The 17,866-nt window shown below is 41.1% G+C and overlaps 2 protein-coding genes across 2 annotated transcripts; one reads left to right on the top strand and one right to left on the bottom strand.

Moving 5' to 3' along the window:
* Positions 1-1,631: 1,631 nt before the first annotated feature.
* Positions 1,632-8,876, bottom strand: gpr25 (G protein-coupled receptor 25). Its single transcript, XM_018758569.2, has 6 exons — positions 8,862-8,876; positions 8,595-8,774; positions 8,198-8,333; positions 7,706-7,880; positions 4,774-4,946; positions 1,632-2,847 (listed from the first exon to the last, which is right to left on the bottom strand). Exons 1-6 carry the CDS (start codon positions 8,874-8,876, stop codon positions 1,667-1,669), a joined length of 1,860 nt encoding a protein of 619 aa, XP_018614085.2. The 3' UTR covers positions 1,632-1,666.
* Positions 8,877-10,471: 1,595 nt separating this feature from the next.
* tmem167b (transmembrane protein 167B) lies at positions 10,472-12,693 on the top strand. The gene is made up of 3 exons (XM_018758571.1): positions 10,472-10,591; positions 10,960-11,091; positions 12,240-12,693. Exons 1-3 carry the CDS (start codon positions 10,582-10,584, stop codon positions 12,320-12,322), a joined length of 225 nt encoding a protein of 74 aa, XP_018614087.1. The 5' UTR covers positions 10,472-10,581; the 3' UTR covers positions 12,323-12,693.
* The last annotated feature ends 5,173 nt before the right edge of the window (positions 12,694-17,866 follow it).

Genomic DNA, 17,866 nt, shown 5'->3' with positions numbered 1-17,866 from the left:
ATGCAAACACATTATGCAGTGTTATTTTAGAAGTTTCACTTATGTAAATGGATTGACTGACAATAAACTACTAAGGCTGTACTGTAATTCATTTACATTTCCATGTATATTTATGTTTATACAGTATTATGTAGCCCGCTTAATTCTTCTGCCGAGTACATTTTGTGAGTGGTCCGACACAACGGTAGTTCTCATAGAATGATGCCGTATCAAAGCCTACTTGACCTTCTCAGTCTCAAGAGTGTTCGCATACGCTGATTCATTTCATACACAGCAGAGCACCAGAAAGATGAACCCTTGAACTTTCGATGAGATGAAATGCCCACTCGTTTTCTCATGTGAAAGTACCTATAGCTCTCTGTAAGGCAGCTATTCCTTGATGGTTTCGGGAGTCTTTGGTTTCTCATTCTGAGTGAGTGATGGCATGTTTAGCGCCTTTTTGCGACAGGGAGCCCTGAGAACTGTTCTGGCTCACTTTCTCGAAACAGTTTAACTGAAGCCCCTTAACTTTGTGCTGAGCAGCGATCGCCGCGATACTGTAGCGAAGGTGCTTTGGTAAAGAGACTCCCGAAGGCTTCCGCAGACAGCGGGTTACCCGTGAAGTGCAGAATAATAAAACCTAAAACATTTTGACACCTTCTGTATAGGTTACACGTTTTCTCGTTGCTCTCTGTGGACACGTACTTTGCTTGGTGTATTTTTGTTTGACTATACAGTAAGTTAGGCGTTACGCCGTCGGTTGATCTGATGTCCTCGGTAAAAGTGCGCACTGTAATAACCTGGATTTAATTTAATTCTCTGCAATAAGAAAATATGTTATTTCGATTAAGTGAAAATATGCAATTTCTCATTGTACTTTTAAATGCATTGACTGTTTATATTGTGAAGAAATCGTTATACTTTCGGAAATACTAATACAGTTTTTTTAAGTTTATATTGCGCTGTACTGTAGTTTTGCTGGTTTATATGTATTGCACCTCAACGGTATATTTAGATAAAACAGGAGAATTTTTTTCCAATTTATTGTATAATATAAATTCAGCAGAAGCAGTTTGACAAAGTATCTTTTTTATGCAGTTGGAATTTACTTCAAAGTATTTTCTTACTACTAGCACTAAACTTAAAACTTTCATATGGGCATCAAAAAATCATTCACATTAAACATTAAAAAGCATTACACTGGAAGCAATATCACAACACTGGAAAAAATAACAATAGCCACATATTGTAATTTTAAAAGCATGTCACTGTTTCACTGCGTAAGAAGAGCATTCTAAAAAAAATGAATTATTACAATTAATGTATGAGTCATTGTTAATAGTAGTATTGTCAATGTTAATTTATGAAATCATACTCTATAATGCTACAAATGTGAAAAGTTTTATGCTGATATTTTATAGAATTTTGCATTGTATTTTGAAAAGCAATACTAAACTTTCAAAATAAAAGTGTATATTTAAGATTACAGAAATCTTACTGTAACATCACAAGGAATTGATTGGAAATGCATTTGAAAAAAGCAAAGCTTTCAGTTCACTTTGATACTTCTGAACTGTTAAAAGTTAGCTTAATTTTAACAACTGCAGCCAAGCTAACACTACAGACATTTTTTAATAATGCAATGAGGATATGACAGTTTATGCTTATAATTTTTGAAAAAGTTAGATCACTTAGTAACTGTGGTACCCAAATGTGAGCTTTTGCTGACAGACCTGGAGCGACTTCGTGGGAAGGTGAGCCAGGAGATGCTGTCTGAAAAGCTTGATGGTGATGGAAAAGATAGGACATGCCCTTGCTGTTCACTCATACAGCCATAACAGAGTATCCTGGCACTGTGTTTGAAATGGTGGTCAAGAAGCATGTAGATCACTGGGTTGGCACAACTGTTAAGAAAGGCTAAGCTGGAAGACAAAATGAGGCCACGGGCCAGGAATGCCGCCACTCTGCAGGACAACTCCATTTCCTGCAGTTGGGAGGTGATCAAAACACTTTTAAAAAAGTTGAAAGGCAGCCAGGAGACCACAAAGGCCACAATGATGGTAAAAACCATCTTAACTGAGTGACGACGCCTGTCTTCAGTGCGAGCACCACCCACACCGTTGTGGTGCTGTAGCTGGATGAGGATTGACCCATAGCAGAAGAGGATGATTGATATTGGTAGCACAAAGGTGAGGAAGAGAGTAACCAGGCTCAGTACCTGGAACAAAATCGACTCCTCATCCTCAAGGCAGAAAGTGGCTTCTCCAACCTGAGTTGTTTTGCGGAAGACCAGTGAGGGGGTGGCCAGTGTGAAGGAGGACACCCACACAACTCCACAGGTGATCTGGATGCATTGACTTCTCCTCAGGTAGCGTGAATCCAGCATGCGCACCACAGCCAAGTAGCGATCTATACCCATGCAGGTGAGGAAGAAGATGTTTGAGAAGCGGTTCACGGCGATGATGTAACTGCTCAGTTTGCACATGCCTTCTCCAAAAGCCCAGTTGTGTTTCTGTGCCGCCGACACAGCCCACAATGGCAGGGTGAGAACAAAGACCAGGTCAGCCAACGCCAAGTTGATGACAAAAGTGTCCACTAGCCGGCTGCTTTTGCGCTTCGTACACATGACCCAGATGACAAAGATATTGCCTGAAACACCGATGAAGAACATGAAGAAGTACAGCATTGGCAGATAGATATGAGAGAATGGTAAATTAGTGGAAGGGCATCTCAAGACATCCCGCAGGTCAGTTTCTGACATATTCTCATCCATAGCATATCCATAGTCGTAAACATTTGTTGTGCTGTCATTCACGCGTTCTTCCATTTTGAGTCTGAAATCCGTTGAATGATCAAAGTAAACCACTTCTCAGCTTGTTTGTGCAATGCCAGTGTGTAGGCACAAGACATTTAAGCATCATCCTGTGGTCATGTGTTCAAAAACCACAAACTGACATGTTTTCTGTTTTTCACTCACTATCTTCCTGTCTCTTTGTATAAATGTGTAAGTCTTCGTGCACTGTGAAAAAAATGGTAAAAAAATGATAAAAAGTCCAGCAGCATTTGATTACATTGCTGGAAATATAATTCCAGGTGAAAATTTAAAATGTTGTTTTCACTGAAACAAACCAAATCAGAAATCTAATCCAAATTAAAACAAGTGTGATTTTAATAAGTAAGTCAACTTGTTTAACTAGTTTATTTTAACTGTGTTGTTTTCCATTGAGAATGTGAATTAATAGTTGATATTAATGTTTCAGAACCTGAATGGTGCATTGACACAAAAATTGCATTTAATATAGGGACAGCCTTTGGACCCAAAGGTTACAGGTTTGATCCTCACCTCCGGCTATAGTACCCTTGAGGAAAGTACTTACCCTAAATTGCTCCAGTAAAATAACCCAGCTGTACAAATGGGTAAATAATTGAAGATAGACTAGCATTGTAAGTTGCTTTGGAAAAAAGCATCAGCTAAATGAATAAATGTAATATTTTTGTTAACATTGCATTTTTCAGTGCAAGGCTTTACATTTGCCTCTATTTTTAGTGTGATACCCCAAGTCTAGTGCTTAGTGTAAAGGACCCCAGTTGATGTTTAAAAACCTGTCTTCCTTTGTGAATACCTTTGTTAAATTTGTTTCCCTTTTGTATTTGTACTTTTATTTTGTTGTATTACTGCAATGGCATACGATCATCAAAAGGGGGGCTTTTATTTTGACACGGTCTCGTTTTCACAAGAGCCCTGCGTTTAGAATTGTGAATTAGTTTAATGCGGTTGGTGCGCAGATATAACTTCGCCCGGTCTGTGGTTAGCTGCGTGCTCCAAGAGCAAAAGAATTTATTTGATATAAGGATTAGTAACCTTCCGAAGAGGCACAAGGTTTGTACATGTACAATATATTGTTGTAAATGTTTTCTTTTTTTATTTTATTTATGTAATTGTACTTCTTTTTGTCCATGAGAAATGAGGCGTTACGGCTTACGCCGGTTACTGTTGCCAAAGGACGAAACGGAAATTAAATGTTAAATATTTATTTATTTTTTTGACACCAGCTCTTACGTTGGTGGAGGTTGTCAAGTTTTAATAAATCAACTAAACCATCATCAGTCAAGTCTTGGCCATCACTCAGGTGGATCTGCTACTAGACCTTTCCCTGAAGGACCCAGGCGGGTTGAGGTTTGAATCCAAACTCCTGCTATAGCACCTTAAGCAAGTTACCCTAAATTGCTTGAGTAATAATTACCCAGCTGCATATAAATGCATAAATAGGATTGGCAACTCCACCTCCAGCACCACCCCACTGATCACCGGTGCTCCCCAGGGCTGTGTGCTCAGTACACTGCTGTTCACCCTACTGACTCATGACTGTGCTGCAAAGTACAGTTCAAATCATATCATCAAGTTTGCTAATGACACTGCAGTCGTGGGCCTCATCAGCAAAAATGATGAGTCAGCATATAGAGAGGAGGTGAACCAGATCGCAAAATGGTGTAAAGACAACAATCTATTTCTAAATGTTGATAAGACTAAAGAGATAATTGCTGACTTCAGGAGGACCTGAGTAGACCACTCACCTCTGCACATCAGTGGAACAACTGTGGAGAGAGTCAAAAGCTCCAAGTTTCTTGGTGTGCCCATGATGGAGGACCTCTACTGGACCCTGAACACCACCTGCCTAGCTAAAAAGGCCCAGCAGCGTCTCCACTTCTTACAGAGGCTGAAGAGAGACAAACTCCCATCCTCACTACTTTCTACAGAGGGACAATAGAGAGAGTCTTGACCAGCTGTCTCACCGTGTGGTACGGGAACAAGACTATACAGCCAGCGGTAAGAACAGCTGAAAAGATCATCAGAGTTCCTCTTCCCACCATCAACTCTGCATACAAAAACCGCTGCATTCACAAGACCACCAGCATTGTGGACGACCCCTCTCGCCCCTCTCATAGACTCTTTGCCCTGTTGCCATCTGGCAGGAGGTACAGGAGCATCTGTGTCACCACCAGCAGACTCCGCAACAGTTTCTTCCCAGAGGCAGTCAGACTACTCAACACCCAGCTGCCTCCCAATGCTCACCTGGCACCGTCGAACAATTAACTCAGCACTACACTACACAACTGCCTACAGCTCGCAGCCATACCCACATCCACGTCCTGTATATTTATTTGTCTTATACTATGTTCTGTGTTGCACCATGGTCTCTGAAGAAATGACATTTCGTTCCACTGTACACAAGCTGTATAGAGGAATGACAATGAAAACAACTTGAATTTGAACTTGAAATAAATGGATAAATAATTGTAAGTAACTCAATGTTTTAAGATGCTTTGGAGAAAAGCATCAGCTAAGTCAATAAAGAAATTTTTCAAGAAATGGCAGTAAGCTGTTGAACAATGTAAATAAGCAGTTGAAGGATGTTCATCATTAAAAAACAGCAAGGCCATGAAAGCTTTTTGCATTGTTTTTCACCCTTTCAGACACTATAATCAATGTAGTGTCACCAGTTCACCTAAACTGCATCTTTGGAATATGGGAGGAAAACCAAGCAATCATGCAAACTTCACAAAGACAGAGCCAAATTCAAACTTACAGCTAAACAACCCAAATGCTGTGAAGCAGCAGTACTATATGCTGCCCTGCTCAGGTTGTGATTCCATCAGAACCAGATCCTCCACATTTTAGGTAAACTAAGCATCTCTGTGTTCACTTTACCCATGCTCCATACTACCATATTTTTATTTTTAAACAAGAATATTGACTGCTAATCACAGGTAAATCATTGATTTTCTCTGTAATTTAAAATGAAGGCTACGCAATGATATTTTTTGCTTACACTGTTTTGTACTTATTTCTTCAAAAAACAGCAAATGTAAAAGTAATGAAATTTTTTTCTGTAAAAATTGCTATTCATTAAAATTAGTTTTTCTTTATCATTTAACAATATCAAGTTAAGGAAATGAGAGGATAAAATTAAATGTTTGCAAAAGAAAAACCTTTAAAATCACAAGAATGATTTGTAGCTAAAGGTGTGCAAATTATATTTTTTCTTCAACCTCATGACATATTATGTATTTGAAGACACTGTAAGAATCATTACAGATTTAATTTAGAGTAAGAGAATATAAATAAAACGTTAATTGTTGTTTACATGCTAAGTCGACATATGAATTACACACACAGACATTTTCTGACCTGCTTGTCCTATACATATGAATTATTACATATTAATAATCTTTATTTTAGAGATGGCGTAATTATAGCTGTTCAGACAGCCAGTACACTTGTCTAAATCCATGCATCTTGACCAAAACAGTACGTATGACTGGCTGCTGGGAGACACCTCAGAGTGAAAATGCGGTTACCTAGTTTCTGAGTTGGGGTTTACCACAGCTCTGCTACAGGTGCTGGAGATAGTGCAGCTACTGTGTTCTCCAGGAATGATCCCTACAGCTGCACTCCCGCAAGACAAATAAGCACACAGTCAGTCAGAGATCACAAGCAACCTGCGAAGCCCTTTAGTTTTTGCACTGTGTTTCAAGTTAGCCATGCATTGCCTCACACCATGAGATAAGAACTCTATGAATATTGCAAAAGTGGAAGAAGCTTAAATGTTCCACAATTGTTGCTTAAGAAAAACAAGGGTCATACAAAAACAAGGGAGACTATTTTAATCTGATTTCTGCCACTTTTTAATCTGTTCAGTAAATATTACATTAAATTTATTCATTTAGCTGATGCTTTTCTCCAAAGTGACTTATAATGTTAAGGTTCCATCCATCCATCCATCTTCCTCCGCTTTATCCGGGGCCGGGTCGCGGGGGCAGCAGTCCGAGCAGAGTACTCCAGACTTCCCTCTCCCCGCACACCTCCTCCAGTTCCTCTGGGGGAACCCCAAGGCGTTCCCAGGCCAGCCGGGAGACATAGTCTCTCCAACGTGTCCTGGGTCTGCCCCGAGGCCTCCTCCCAGTGGGACAATGTTAAGGTTACTATTATTTATCCATTCATACAGCTGGGAAATTTTACTGGAGCAATTTAGGGTATGTACCTTGCTCAAGGGTACTACAGCTGGAGGTGGGGATTGAACCTGTGACCTTTGGATCCAAGGGCAGAGCTGGCACAAGTCCACCTTCACGTGTACAAACTCATGAATGTTGGCCAGCTCTTCCCAGTGATTTGCTTCTTCCTGTTCACACTAGCAATAAAAAGCAAGGTGGTTACCATATGAAGCTCTCAAATACTGACATCCAGGATTTTTGTTGTGCTTGCTTTACATCACCGCACTTACTTTATATCTAACATATGATTTTCCATCAACAATAGTTGAACCACAACCAGTTTTAATGTACAGGTAGCTTCAATAAAAGTAGAGCATGCCTCACTTATAATCCACAGCCATGACTGACCTCACAATGCTGAAGAGTAAAGTTTCAATTCCTGTGTTGCAAATAGCACCAATCTGTTGCTTCATAAAAGAAACGGTGGGGCATCTTTTATATTCTGCCCTGCTGTGTACTGCCAGGTGCATTTGGCTGGGGTATGGTCGGGGGCGTGACAATGTAACATTATAACAATGTAACATGGGAGGCGGAGGGGGAAGGGGACAGAGAGGGGGACAAAGCCGCCAGAGCTGGGGCTAATTGCGCACCCTATTTCTTCCTCTGTGCTCGGCAGTGAGGGAGAGAGACGGAGGAGGACAGCCAACACGCGTAGGCGAACCCGAACCAGAACCTGAACCTGCGCCCGAGCACGAGCCAGCGGATGCTGTCGCCAGGACCAGTCTGAGGCCCCTGTCCCAACTGCATGACGCCTGTTGGGGGGTCAATGTCCCGGTGCTCGAAGCGTCGGCTCCCAGCATGGCGGGAGGCAGCAGGCCTCTCCCCATGCCGGTCCCCTTCGCTTCCACCTGCATGAGAGTCCTGGTGAACCCTCCAAATCGGTCCCCAGTATTAGTGGAAAAGGTGGTTGCGGTGTGACCGCAGCCCGTACACTGTGGGATCGCTTCTCTGCCTTTTGCTTAAGATCAAAGTGTAGTACCAGAGATTTTAGCAGGGTAAGAGTGGAGCCGTATTCAGGACTGTGTGTGGCATGTCCACAGCTTTCCTGGGCCAAAGCTCTGCTTCCTCGTAGGGTTTTATTTTATTTTTGGGAAGCCTGCTAAGCCTAAGGTGCAGAGTTTTGCGTGGCTTGTCCGCAGGATGACGCAGAGGTTTTGTTTCTAACCTTTCAGCACCAGATTGTCCAGAGTAGGGTCTTCCTCGAAGACATCGGTGGCCTCTGGGGAGCACAAGAGACCACCTTTGGCAGCGAGAACAATGGCTGGAAGGATGCAGGCATTGAAGAATACCATCCGCTTCCGCTGGAGGAACCGGGACGACGTTGTCGGATTTCACGAGCTCATTCCATTCGTTCGTGAGATCGTCTGTGGACTCCTGGGACTTCTGGCGAAGGACATTGTCTGCATGCAGAGGAATAGGCCCTTGTCCTTTTTCGACATCACGCTGGCAACCGACGAACGTTATCAGAGGGTGGTGGAGACATGTAGGGTGAGTGTAATGCATTCTAAGCTGCTCCCCTACTCCATCGAGCCACTCTGGAGGACAGATAGAAGAGTTGTGACTGTCCACGTCTTCGACGCCTTCATGTCGGCAGACATCGTGGCGGTTTTCCTGGGGATTTTGCTGACGTCTTCCTGGGACATGAGGAAGACCGGATCTTCTGGGCATCTGGACTGGACAGAGACGCTTTTTAGCTCACCTGCGTACCGACCCTGCGGGGATGGACGGTTATAGGCACCCGCCTGCGTATTTCACCTTGGGTAAGGCAAGAGGCTACCTATTTTATCCTGGTCAGTCTCCCTCCTGCTATTTGTGTCTCAATCAGGGACACACTGGGAGATCATGCAAGACAATGAAGTGCCAGCAATGTTTGGAGATCAGCCACCTGGCAAAGGACTGCGTAGGCCCCCGTCCTGTACCCAATGCGGGGGGGGAGGATCATCTCTCCCGCAGCTGCCCGCAGTGCAAGCCGACCTATGCCGGGGTGGTGCGGACAGAGGCGGTGCCGACGGGGGACAGTGTGGAAGCCCAGCTTTCATCTGATGATGCTGCGGAGCAGCTGGGATCAGCGGTGAGTGCTGAGGTAAGAGAGCGGTTGTCCGGGGCCAGTGTGGCACAGTCTCCTTCTTCACTAGGCACTTCTGAGGGGTCCCGGGCCGAGGAGGAGAGGGACACACCTGGTCACTCGGACATTCCATGGGACTTTGTGGGAGAGACCAGGAAGAAGAAAAGGCGCAGGAGGGAGGCTGGGCTGATCTCCAGTACTACATTGGGATGCCGGTCTTGACTTTGACCCCTCAAAAGGGCCGAGAAGATGCTCCCTCCTCCATTGTGATACCCGATCATTCGGGCTCATTAGTGATATGCACCTACTCGAATGATGAACCTCGGTGCAGCAAGTAATAGGTAACAAACTAGGTTTGCTTGGGACTTTCATGTCTGCAGCTATATCTCCTTCTCTTAATGTAATGCATAAATTGTACTTTTGCTGAGATGTACGTCGCTTTGGACAAAAGCGTCTGCTAAATGAAAAAATGTAAATGTAAATGTAAATGATTGACTTGTCTTGGGTGGGGTCTCCCACTAGATTCAGTTCGTCAGGGCCGGGGGAAGAGTCCCACCTTACAGCTGTGGAGGACGAAGATTTTTGTTAAGAAAAACTGTTTGAGTAATGGATTTTAATTTGTAGATTTTATAGTATTTTAGATTTTAGATTTCATGTTTTATTTTTTAGGTGTGTGTTGTATGAATGTTTAATGTTTATAGTTTTATTGACAGAGCAAAATCAGAATGTGAGGGTTTTGGCATGGCATGGGTACCTGGTACTTTTCTTGTGGGTGTGGTACACGTGTTTAAAACCTTGGATTTAAACCACTTTTTGGTGAAGGGTTTTAAAGTCCCTGGTTCTTTTTGTCAAAATGGATATTTATATTTGTTGTTAAATTCTGATGCTTATTTCTCTTTGTATTAGTGAAATAAGATGTTTGGAGAAGTGAGTAAGCACTGTCATGTTTTTGTTGAAAAATGTTTTTATAGTGAAATGTGAGGATGTTTTGTGTTTGTGACTTGTGATGTGGAATGTTGTAATTTTTGTTTTGTTCTTGTATTGAATAAAGTATGGAGAAAAAAAATCTCATCGTCAGTGAGGCTCACTTCACTTCCACTCATAGAGTGAATTGTATATTACATTAGGATAAAGAGAAATAGTTGCAGACATGTGATTCTTAAGTAAACCTAATTTGTTACTTTCCACTTGATGTACCGATGTTCATCGCTCGAGTAGCTGCATAAAACGCAGGATAGATGAATCCTAATAATCTTCCTATTAACTATGTGCAGAACTACAGCGTGTGCCGCATGAGACGCTGCAGCGACACACATCGAGCTCCAGTTTTCTGTGCTCCTTTGCGCTGGCCTGATAGTGACGTCACTGCACTAGTATTATCCCGATCTGAAACTCAGGATCTGCAGTCCGCGCAGCGAGGTTAAAATGGGAAAATAAAAAAGAAGCATCTAAGCAAACTAACCTGACGTACACAAGCGGCGAAAATGACGAATGGTATGTTTAATAGTCTATTTCGAGTGAAAAGAATTTGAAAGCGTAAGTCAGCGAGCGAAGGCTTGCTTCCAGGAAGTTGTGTGTAAGCTTCGGATCGTGACGTGTGTGGACGTGGCTCACTGCGATGTATTAACAAAACGTACCCTGCATCCAGCCAGTTTCTAAAGAAGATGCGACCTTTCTACCTATACAGTCATGATACTGTAGTGTAAAAGTATGAGATATAGTTAACTGTGCTGCTGCATGTATTTCCCTGTATCAGTGGCATTGCATAGTCATTTAAGCATTTTGAATAACTAAGTGGTATTTCAGAAGTGAAAGGTACTGGAAATTGTTGGTTGTTGAAAATGTGTTTACTTCTCCAACAGTGTACTCATTTGATGGGATCCTGGTGTTTGGCCTACTTTTCATCTGCACGTGTGCTTACCTTAAGAAGGTGCCAAGACTGAACCACTGGCTGCTCTCAGAGAAAAAGGGAATCTGGGGTATCTTCTACAAAGGTCAGTGATGCGTTGTTGGAATCTGTATGCACACCGATCACATCCAACAGAGAGACACAGCAGTACCCACCGATGTTTACCATGTTTACATTGCGCACTGCACACTTTATATATGTATATAATTTAGTTTCTTGGACTTTTGCATTAATACTAAGTAATTTTTCTAAATTTGTGATTTATGCCTTGTGTTTTTCTTTCCTTATGTCCTTACAATTTATGTCATAAGATGCTGAGAGGATTCACAGATTAAGAATTTCATTGTATGGTGTAACGAACTGTTTACTGTACACATGACAATAAACTCTTGAATCTTGGTGCCAGAGGGTCTGCTGTATTGTTTTCCTCAATAGAAGACACATGTCTGTAGATAGTAACAAGAAGATTGAGAAATTTATGACATGTGAATTACGGGACAAGACTGGGACACCTGACTGATTCTTCAGTCACTGTGACTTTTACATTGTTTGCAATTTCATCCACAGTGGCACTAAGTCAAAATGAACTTCCTCTTTATATTGCTTTGTACTGTACAGTGATGGAGTAACTGGTGGTGTAGGGATTATGGGTTCAAATACTACCTCCTGCTGTGATCTCCTTGAATATGGTACTTATTCTGAATTGCCCCAGTAACAAATTACCCAGATGCAGGATATAAATGGGTAAATCATTATGTCAGCTAAATAAATGTAAAATGTAATAATTTTTATTATGGTTTGTCTTTATTGATTTTTTTTAAATGAAATTCAATATGTAGTTTTTACAATACGGGTTACTGAAAGGAGCTTAAACTGCCTTATATCAGTAAAAGATTGTGGTGCTCCCAGTTGTTCCCATCAGAATCTGTGATCAGTAAGTGCTGACTTAAATGCCTAACTACTGTTTTCAGTTTAGATAGACAGATTAACTTTTGATTGCATCAGAAATTGTACATATATTGCATCACATACATCAGATACATCGTGCTATGAGAACTTTAAATAATCATATTCACATTTGTTTGCATTACTTTCATAATACCTCATCACTGCTGTGCTACAAAATGATGAAGGCAGGATGTTATCTGAAACTCATGGATTGCGTGCAAACGAATGCCTCAATACTGTTACGTGAACATTTAGTTTTTCCTTACACTTGACTTGTTTTTCCAGCTGCTGTTATTGGGACTCGACTTCACTTTGCAGTGGCTCTATGCTGCCTGGCAATGGCCTTCTACGTGCTCTTCATAAAATGAAGTGGAACAGGAGTCTGCACTGTGTATTCACTCATCCTTTGTAGCAAAGATGACATGGGCAAAAGTCAAAGAATGTCCCCACTGGCCTGGAGGTATTGACTGTGTACTTTTCATCATCGTGTTTTTCTGGGATGGTTTTATTCAACAAAAAAGAACATGGAAAGATATTTTTAGTACAGTTATTGCAGGCCAGCATCCTAACACTCACCAGTGACAAGTAAAAATCAATCTGATATAAAATGTAGGGCTTATGGAGTGAAAGTAACTGTTGCACATTAGCATAATTGATTTCCTTTCTTTTTCTCTACTGATTAAAACAGTGCCTTTCAGTTAAACTGTGTTTGTTTTACATAAAGAATTTAAAATGAGTGGAACAGCAAACTTCATAGAATAAATGTAAAGGTTAAAATTGTTATTGTATTTTAAATATTTTATTCATATAAAATATGTATTGTTTAAGGGTTTTGGGCTAGCCTGGCATGTTTTAAAGTAAAATTTGAAGGGAATATGTCTGAAACAAAAGATGTACATAATTGAAGCACAGTGGAGATTTTATGTTTAATGTATTGTACATTTAAAGCAAAAGATTCCAATTTTCTGTGAGTTCTGAGTGGTATGTGCCCTTCGTTCTGAAGATCTTGAGGTGCCACAGATATTACTTGTGTTATGGTATTTAAAATGTGATAATTTTTAGATACTGTGTATAAATCTAAAAAAGGCATTTTATGTGATGCGTAAATTTCCAAAGTAAAAACTGTACATATCTTACCACCTTATGAAAATACATTCTTTACTTACATGGACTGGTGGATAAAAACCTAGTTAATCCTGTAAGTATAAGAGTTAACCTTTGTACTGCTTTTTTATGCACATCTTAAAGTATCAGAGAAGTGATGTTATATTTTAGGTTATATTTAATCTATAAGCAGGGACTCATGCTCCAAGCATGCATGTCGGAAGAACTCGGGTAGCCCGAAAATGGAAATGTTATTTTGGAGATCAGGGTTAACAAAACAACACTTTGTTAAAGCAGCACCAGAAAACTGGAAGAGAACCTAAAACAAACTTCTGCACCAGTCCTGTTTAACAATATAACATGAAAAGCCAAGATGGACGAGATGTTAATGTCTTTACACGTATTTATGGTTTACAAATTTAATTATTGTTTAAGGTTACATCACATCTCCTTAAGAGAAAGTAACATTCATTAGTGCTAGGTTATTCTCTTTTTTATAGCCTTTATTCTGTTTTTGACTGTAGAACTGGGGATTGAAAATTACCAACAGTATTCAATTGATTTTTTTCTCTTTATTATACATTGTTATAGCCACAACACTAATTATTTTTTTTGGTATTCTTTTCTCCAAATAAAATGAATGAAGTGTGTTACAGTTGCTTGCTTCTTTTATCAATATGATGCTTGGACTCAGGCATGTGGAACTCAGTATTCACACTTGTTTAGTGTGAAAACACAGGGCTGCACAAGCTCTGCATAGAACGAAGAACAAAATAAGAGCAGTGGAGATTTCTGAAGTCATTCTTTCCCATCTCCCGTCAGTCAGCTTCGTCTCCCTGTTAACAGAAGGTGTTTTTTTTTTTTTTAAAAAAAATAAGGTCCTAGTTTTGCTTGATGTCAAGGGGTTCATCAAAAGGGTTATCTATTATGTTGCACACACACGTTGTCTGAAACCACTTGTCTCGAGCGGGGTCGCAGTGAACTTCAGCCTAACCCGGCAACGCAGGGTGCAAGGATGGAGGGGGAAGGGACACACCCAGGATGGGATGCCAGTCCGTCACAAGGCACCCCAAGCCAGTCCTGAATCCCAAACCCGCTGCACCCCCTCTTATGTTGCACAGTAACAGTTATACTGCATACTAATAAAACTCGAGTGTATCCTCCATGAGGGGGGCGCAGCGGGTTGGACCGGGTCCTGCTCTCCAGCGGGTCTGGGGTTCAAGTCCCGCTTGGGGTGCCTTGCGACGAACTGGCATCCCATCCTGGGTGTGTCCCCTCCCCCTCCAGCCTTACGCCCTGTGTTGCCAGGTTAGGCTCCGGTTCCCCGCGACCCCGTGTGGGACAAGCGGTTCAGAAAGTGTGTGTCTGTCCTCCATGCAGACACAAGCTCACAGATGCCAAAAGGTGATAAGTTTTCAAAAGTTCATTTTAGCTGGTAGATATTTGCCGATGTCTCTGCTGAATCATCTAACCATTGATGCCATACCGGATTTATTTCACCAGTTTCTTTCTTTCTAGCTGCATGGAGCACAAAAGTACAATCATAACTGTACAGAGTGATGGTAATACCCATTTCTAAGACCTGAAGGATACCATGAATGACTAGGGAAATAAAGGAGGATGTGCATGAGACAAGATAAGATACTAATTAAGGAACTGAGAAAATTTTTTGTGTGGTGCTGTTTCTCACGCATTTGCTTCTGCCCAATACTGTGATAACGTCACGCCAGATGACCACCAGGTTCAGCAGCTCTGTTGTCCATTTTAACCTGTTTTTCTTCTTTCTCCTTCTATAATCTTTCTTGTGTTTTCTGCTTCTCACAGTTTTTTTTCTAGTCTCATCTAGTTAGTTAGTTCAGCAATTTCTTCACTTTGGTGGTTTTACATTTGTACAGAAGTCCATATATGTCATGTGTACTTCAGTATGTATTTGTGTTGCTTGAAAGTATATGAACCTTATAGGGATGGTATGTTTCTTGTATAAAATATTAAAATAAATGTATAAAATGAACAAATGGATTATGATTTACAGACCAGATTCTATATACCACCTTAGTTTAACCAATGCAACTTGGATTTCACTTATTTTTACACCTGCATTACTTCTGTTTTTCCACTACACGCATGATTTCCTGTGAAGGAACATGTGGAATTGGTCATTACCACCTGTTATGTGAGATGAGAAAGACTGCTTCTCATTAAATAACCCTTTTGTGGTAGAACTAATAGACACAAGCGAAGGCTTACATTGTTTCAAGCAGCACTGTATGCGTGTTGTACATTCTAAGCGTTTGCGAGCAGAGTGGATTTCCCTGTGGGACCGATCAACTTTTCTTCATTCTTTTTTTGTTTTTTTGTTTTTTTCCACGGAATAGATCACCAGCCAAGGGTGTCTGGTTCCACACGCTGTCCAACTCAACAGGAATACATTTCTCCATTCATCATTTCCGATGATTAAAATCCTTATTCAATAAATAAATGAATCCTAAAAACTGCAATGCCACTAATAAAATCTAAAATAAAACAAAAATCGAACAGAACCTCTTAAAAACACTAACATACCAAGGCTTAAAACCATACATAATAATTAAAAGGAACTTACCCAGGTTAACATGATTCACTACTCAAAAGGGGCAGTGTCCTGGGCTGTTCCCAGGGTGTTACCATACACCTTACCTACCGTTTTTGGGTGTTTCCTTTTTCACAAAACGCCTAACTTTTCTTCACTCGTTCATTCATACGTGATTTTCCATTATACTTTTGAGAATAGCGGCCACATGGTAGCAAGCTTTCTAAATCGGTTGCTGTTCTGCTCCCAGGATGCTTTGCGAGTGGGATGTTCGCCAGGGGGTGGGGCATAGCCGTGATTCCACTGTGAGAAGATAAGGCTTGAGCTGCGAGTTTTTGTCAGTACAGAACGTAACCGCGGGAGAAATAAGTAACGGTGGTTTTTCCAAAAATAATGGTTTAATATCGAACTCATTATTTCTGAAGAAGGTGTAAGGTGCATCTTGGAGTGTAAGTTCAGAATGAAAGCTTGCAAAGTGAAGGTGTCACTTGGTTAAGCTTTTTTTTTTTTTTTTAAACTTCATCCTTTTTGAATGACGCTTGTAATCGCTAGTATAACTGCCTCGTAATGGGGATAAAACAAGGACGTGTAATCTAGTCCCAGTTATATGTAGGGTGTATTTCCCTGACCAGCTTTAGAAGATGAAGTGGAACTATTCTGCCCTGGCAGTGGTGTTCCGAACCAAACCGTTGACAGACAGTTAACAGAAGAAAGCTCCATCACACGTTCTTCTTTGCGCTTGTGTGACGCACACTGTTTATTTGATTTTTTTTTTTTAAAACTAAAAGAGAAAATACAAAGATACAAATTACAAAAGTAACTCAAAATATCACAAACAACATGCAACTTTCACATTTATAAACATCCGCTGACACATTCAAACAGTTAAATAAACAATCGAAGCGCATTATGACGTGCAAGTTGCACAGCTCCGTTAGCATGTTAACCATCGCGATGAATTTCAAAACAGAACATCAATCTTTAAACACATCAATATCGACCATTTTTCACCAAACTAGCACAAAAGAAATATTACAAATGTTTCAGAATAAAATTAGTAACTTACGGTCGTATCTACAAGGATTGAAAGCAAACAACAACGCGACTCTGGATGCCAGTCACAGTCTCTTCTTCTATGACCTTTTAAACTTCCGGTCACGTTCTAAAGAGTAGTGCAATAATATTTTTCCGCCACTAGGTGTCGAAAACGAACTTTCTGACACACACACACACACACACACTTTCTGGAGGAGGAGGGGACACACCCAGGACGGGACGCCAGTCCGTCGCAAGGCACCCCAAGCGGGACTCGAACCCCAGACCCACTGGAGAGCAGGACCCGGTCTCGAAAACGAACTTTTCAACCCAATCAAAAATCAGCTTATAATGAAAAATAAACATTGCACGGTACAGGAACCTGTAATTATCTTCTTGTTTGTGTTGGGTGAAAGAGGCAGTCTGGGCAAAGTACACCCGGTACTTTTTATTCTAAAGAGCCTGACCTGCTGGAAAACCGAACATGGGACTGTTAAACACGACACCTGTTACATTTACATTTATTAATTTAGCAGATGCTTTTTTCCAATGGCAATGCGACGTACATCTCATAGAAAATAAAATCTGTGCATTATATTTGGAGAAAGAGAGACATAGTTGCAGACGTGTGATTCTTAAGTACAGTTAGTTTCTTTCTACCATATGCACCAATGTTCATCACAAACTTAGAGGATATTGACAATTCCTGATCACCTTCCTACTATTTTTTTTTTGAGATGCATTTAAACATGTACATACATTACAGGTAGCTGCATAAAGGTTTATCTGGGCATGAACATTTGCACCTTAGATGAGCTTACCATCACTAATCATGATGATAATCATCTGATCACACTAATCATAACTCCCAGATTCTTAGCCGAGGAGGTAGGCAAACTAAGTGAGTTGTCCAGTTTGATCGAGAGATTATGACAGGAAGACAGGCCAGCTGGGAGATGTAGAATCTCTTTTTTGGAGAGGTTGAGTTGTAGGTGGTGATCAAACATCCATGCAACAATGTCCGACAGGCAGGCAGCAATTCCAACAGAAATGTCTGATGCTCCAGGTGGAAAGGAGAGGAAGAGCTGAGTATCATCAGCATAGCAATGGTATTTGAATCCATGGGAGGTGATGACAGGGCTGAGGGAGGAGGTGCAGACTGAGAAGAGCAGAAGACCCAGTACCGAGCTCTGCAGGACTATGC

The sequence above is a fragment of the Scleropages formosus genome, chromosome 2 (assembly GCF_900964775.1).
Source record: "Scleropages formosus chromosome 2, fSclFor1.1, whole genome shotgun sequence".
In the NCBI taxonomy this organism is placed as follows: Eukaryota; Metazoa; Chordata; class Actinopteri; order Osteoglossiformes; family Osteoglossidae; genus Scleropages; species Scleropages formosus.
This window is presented reverse-complemented; position numbering and strand designations above follow the sequence as displayed.

Bases quoted from the DNA above. Each gene is read 5' to 3' on its own strand.
- gpr25 (XM_018758569.2), bottom strand. The intron at 8,334-8,594 runs GTCACAACTCTT...CGGTTCCTCCAG, and splicing joins AGGCGTCGAAGACGTGGACA to CGGAAGCGGATGGTATTCTT. The intron at 2,848-4,773 runs GTGAGACAGCTG...AAACAAGCTGAG, and splicing joins TCTTGTTCCCGTACCACACG to AAGTGGTTTACTTTGATCAT.
- tmem167b (XM_018758571.1), top strand. The intron at 11,092-12,239 runs GTCAGTGATGCG...TTGTTTTTCCAG, and splicing joins CTGGGGTATCTTCTACAAAG to CTGCTGTTATTGGGACTCGA.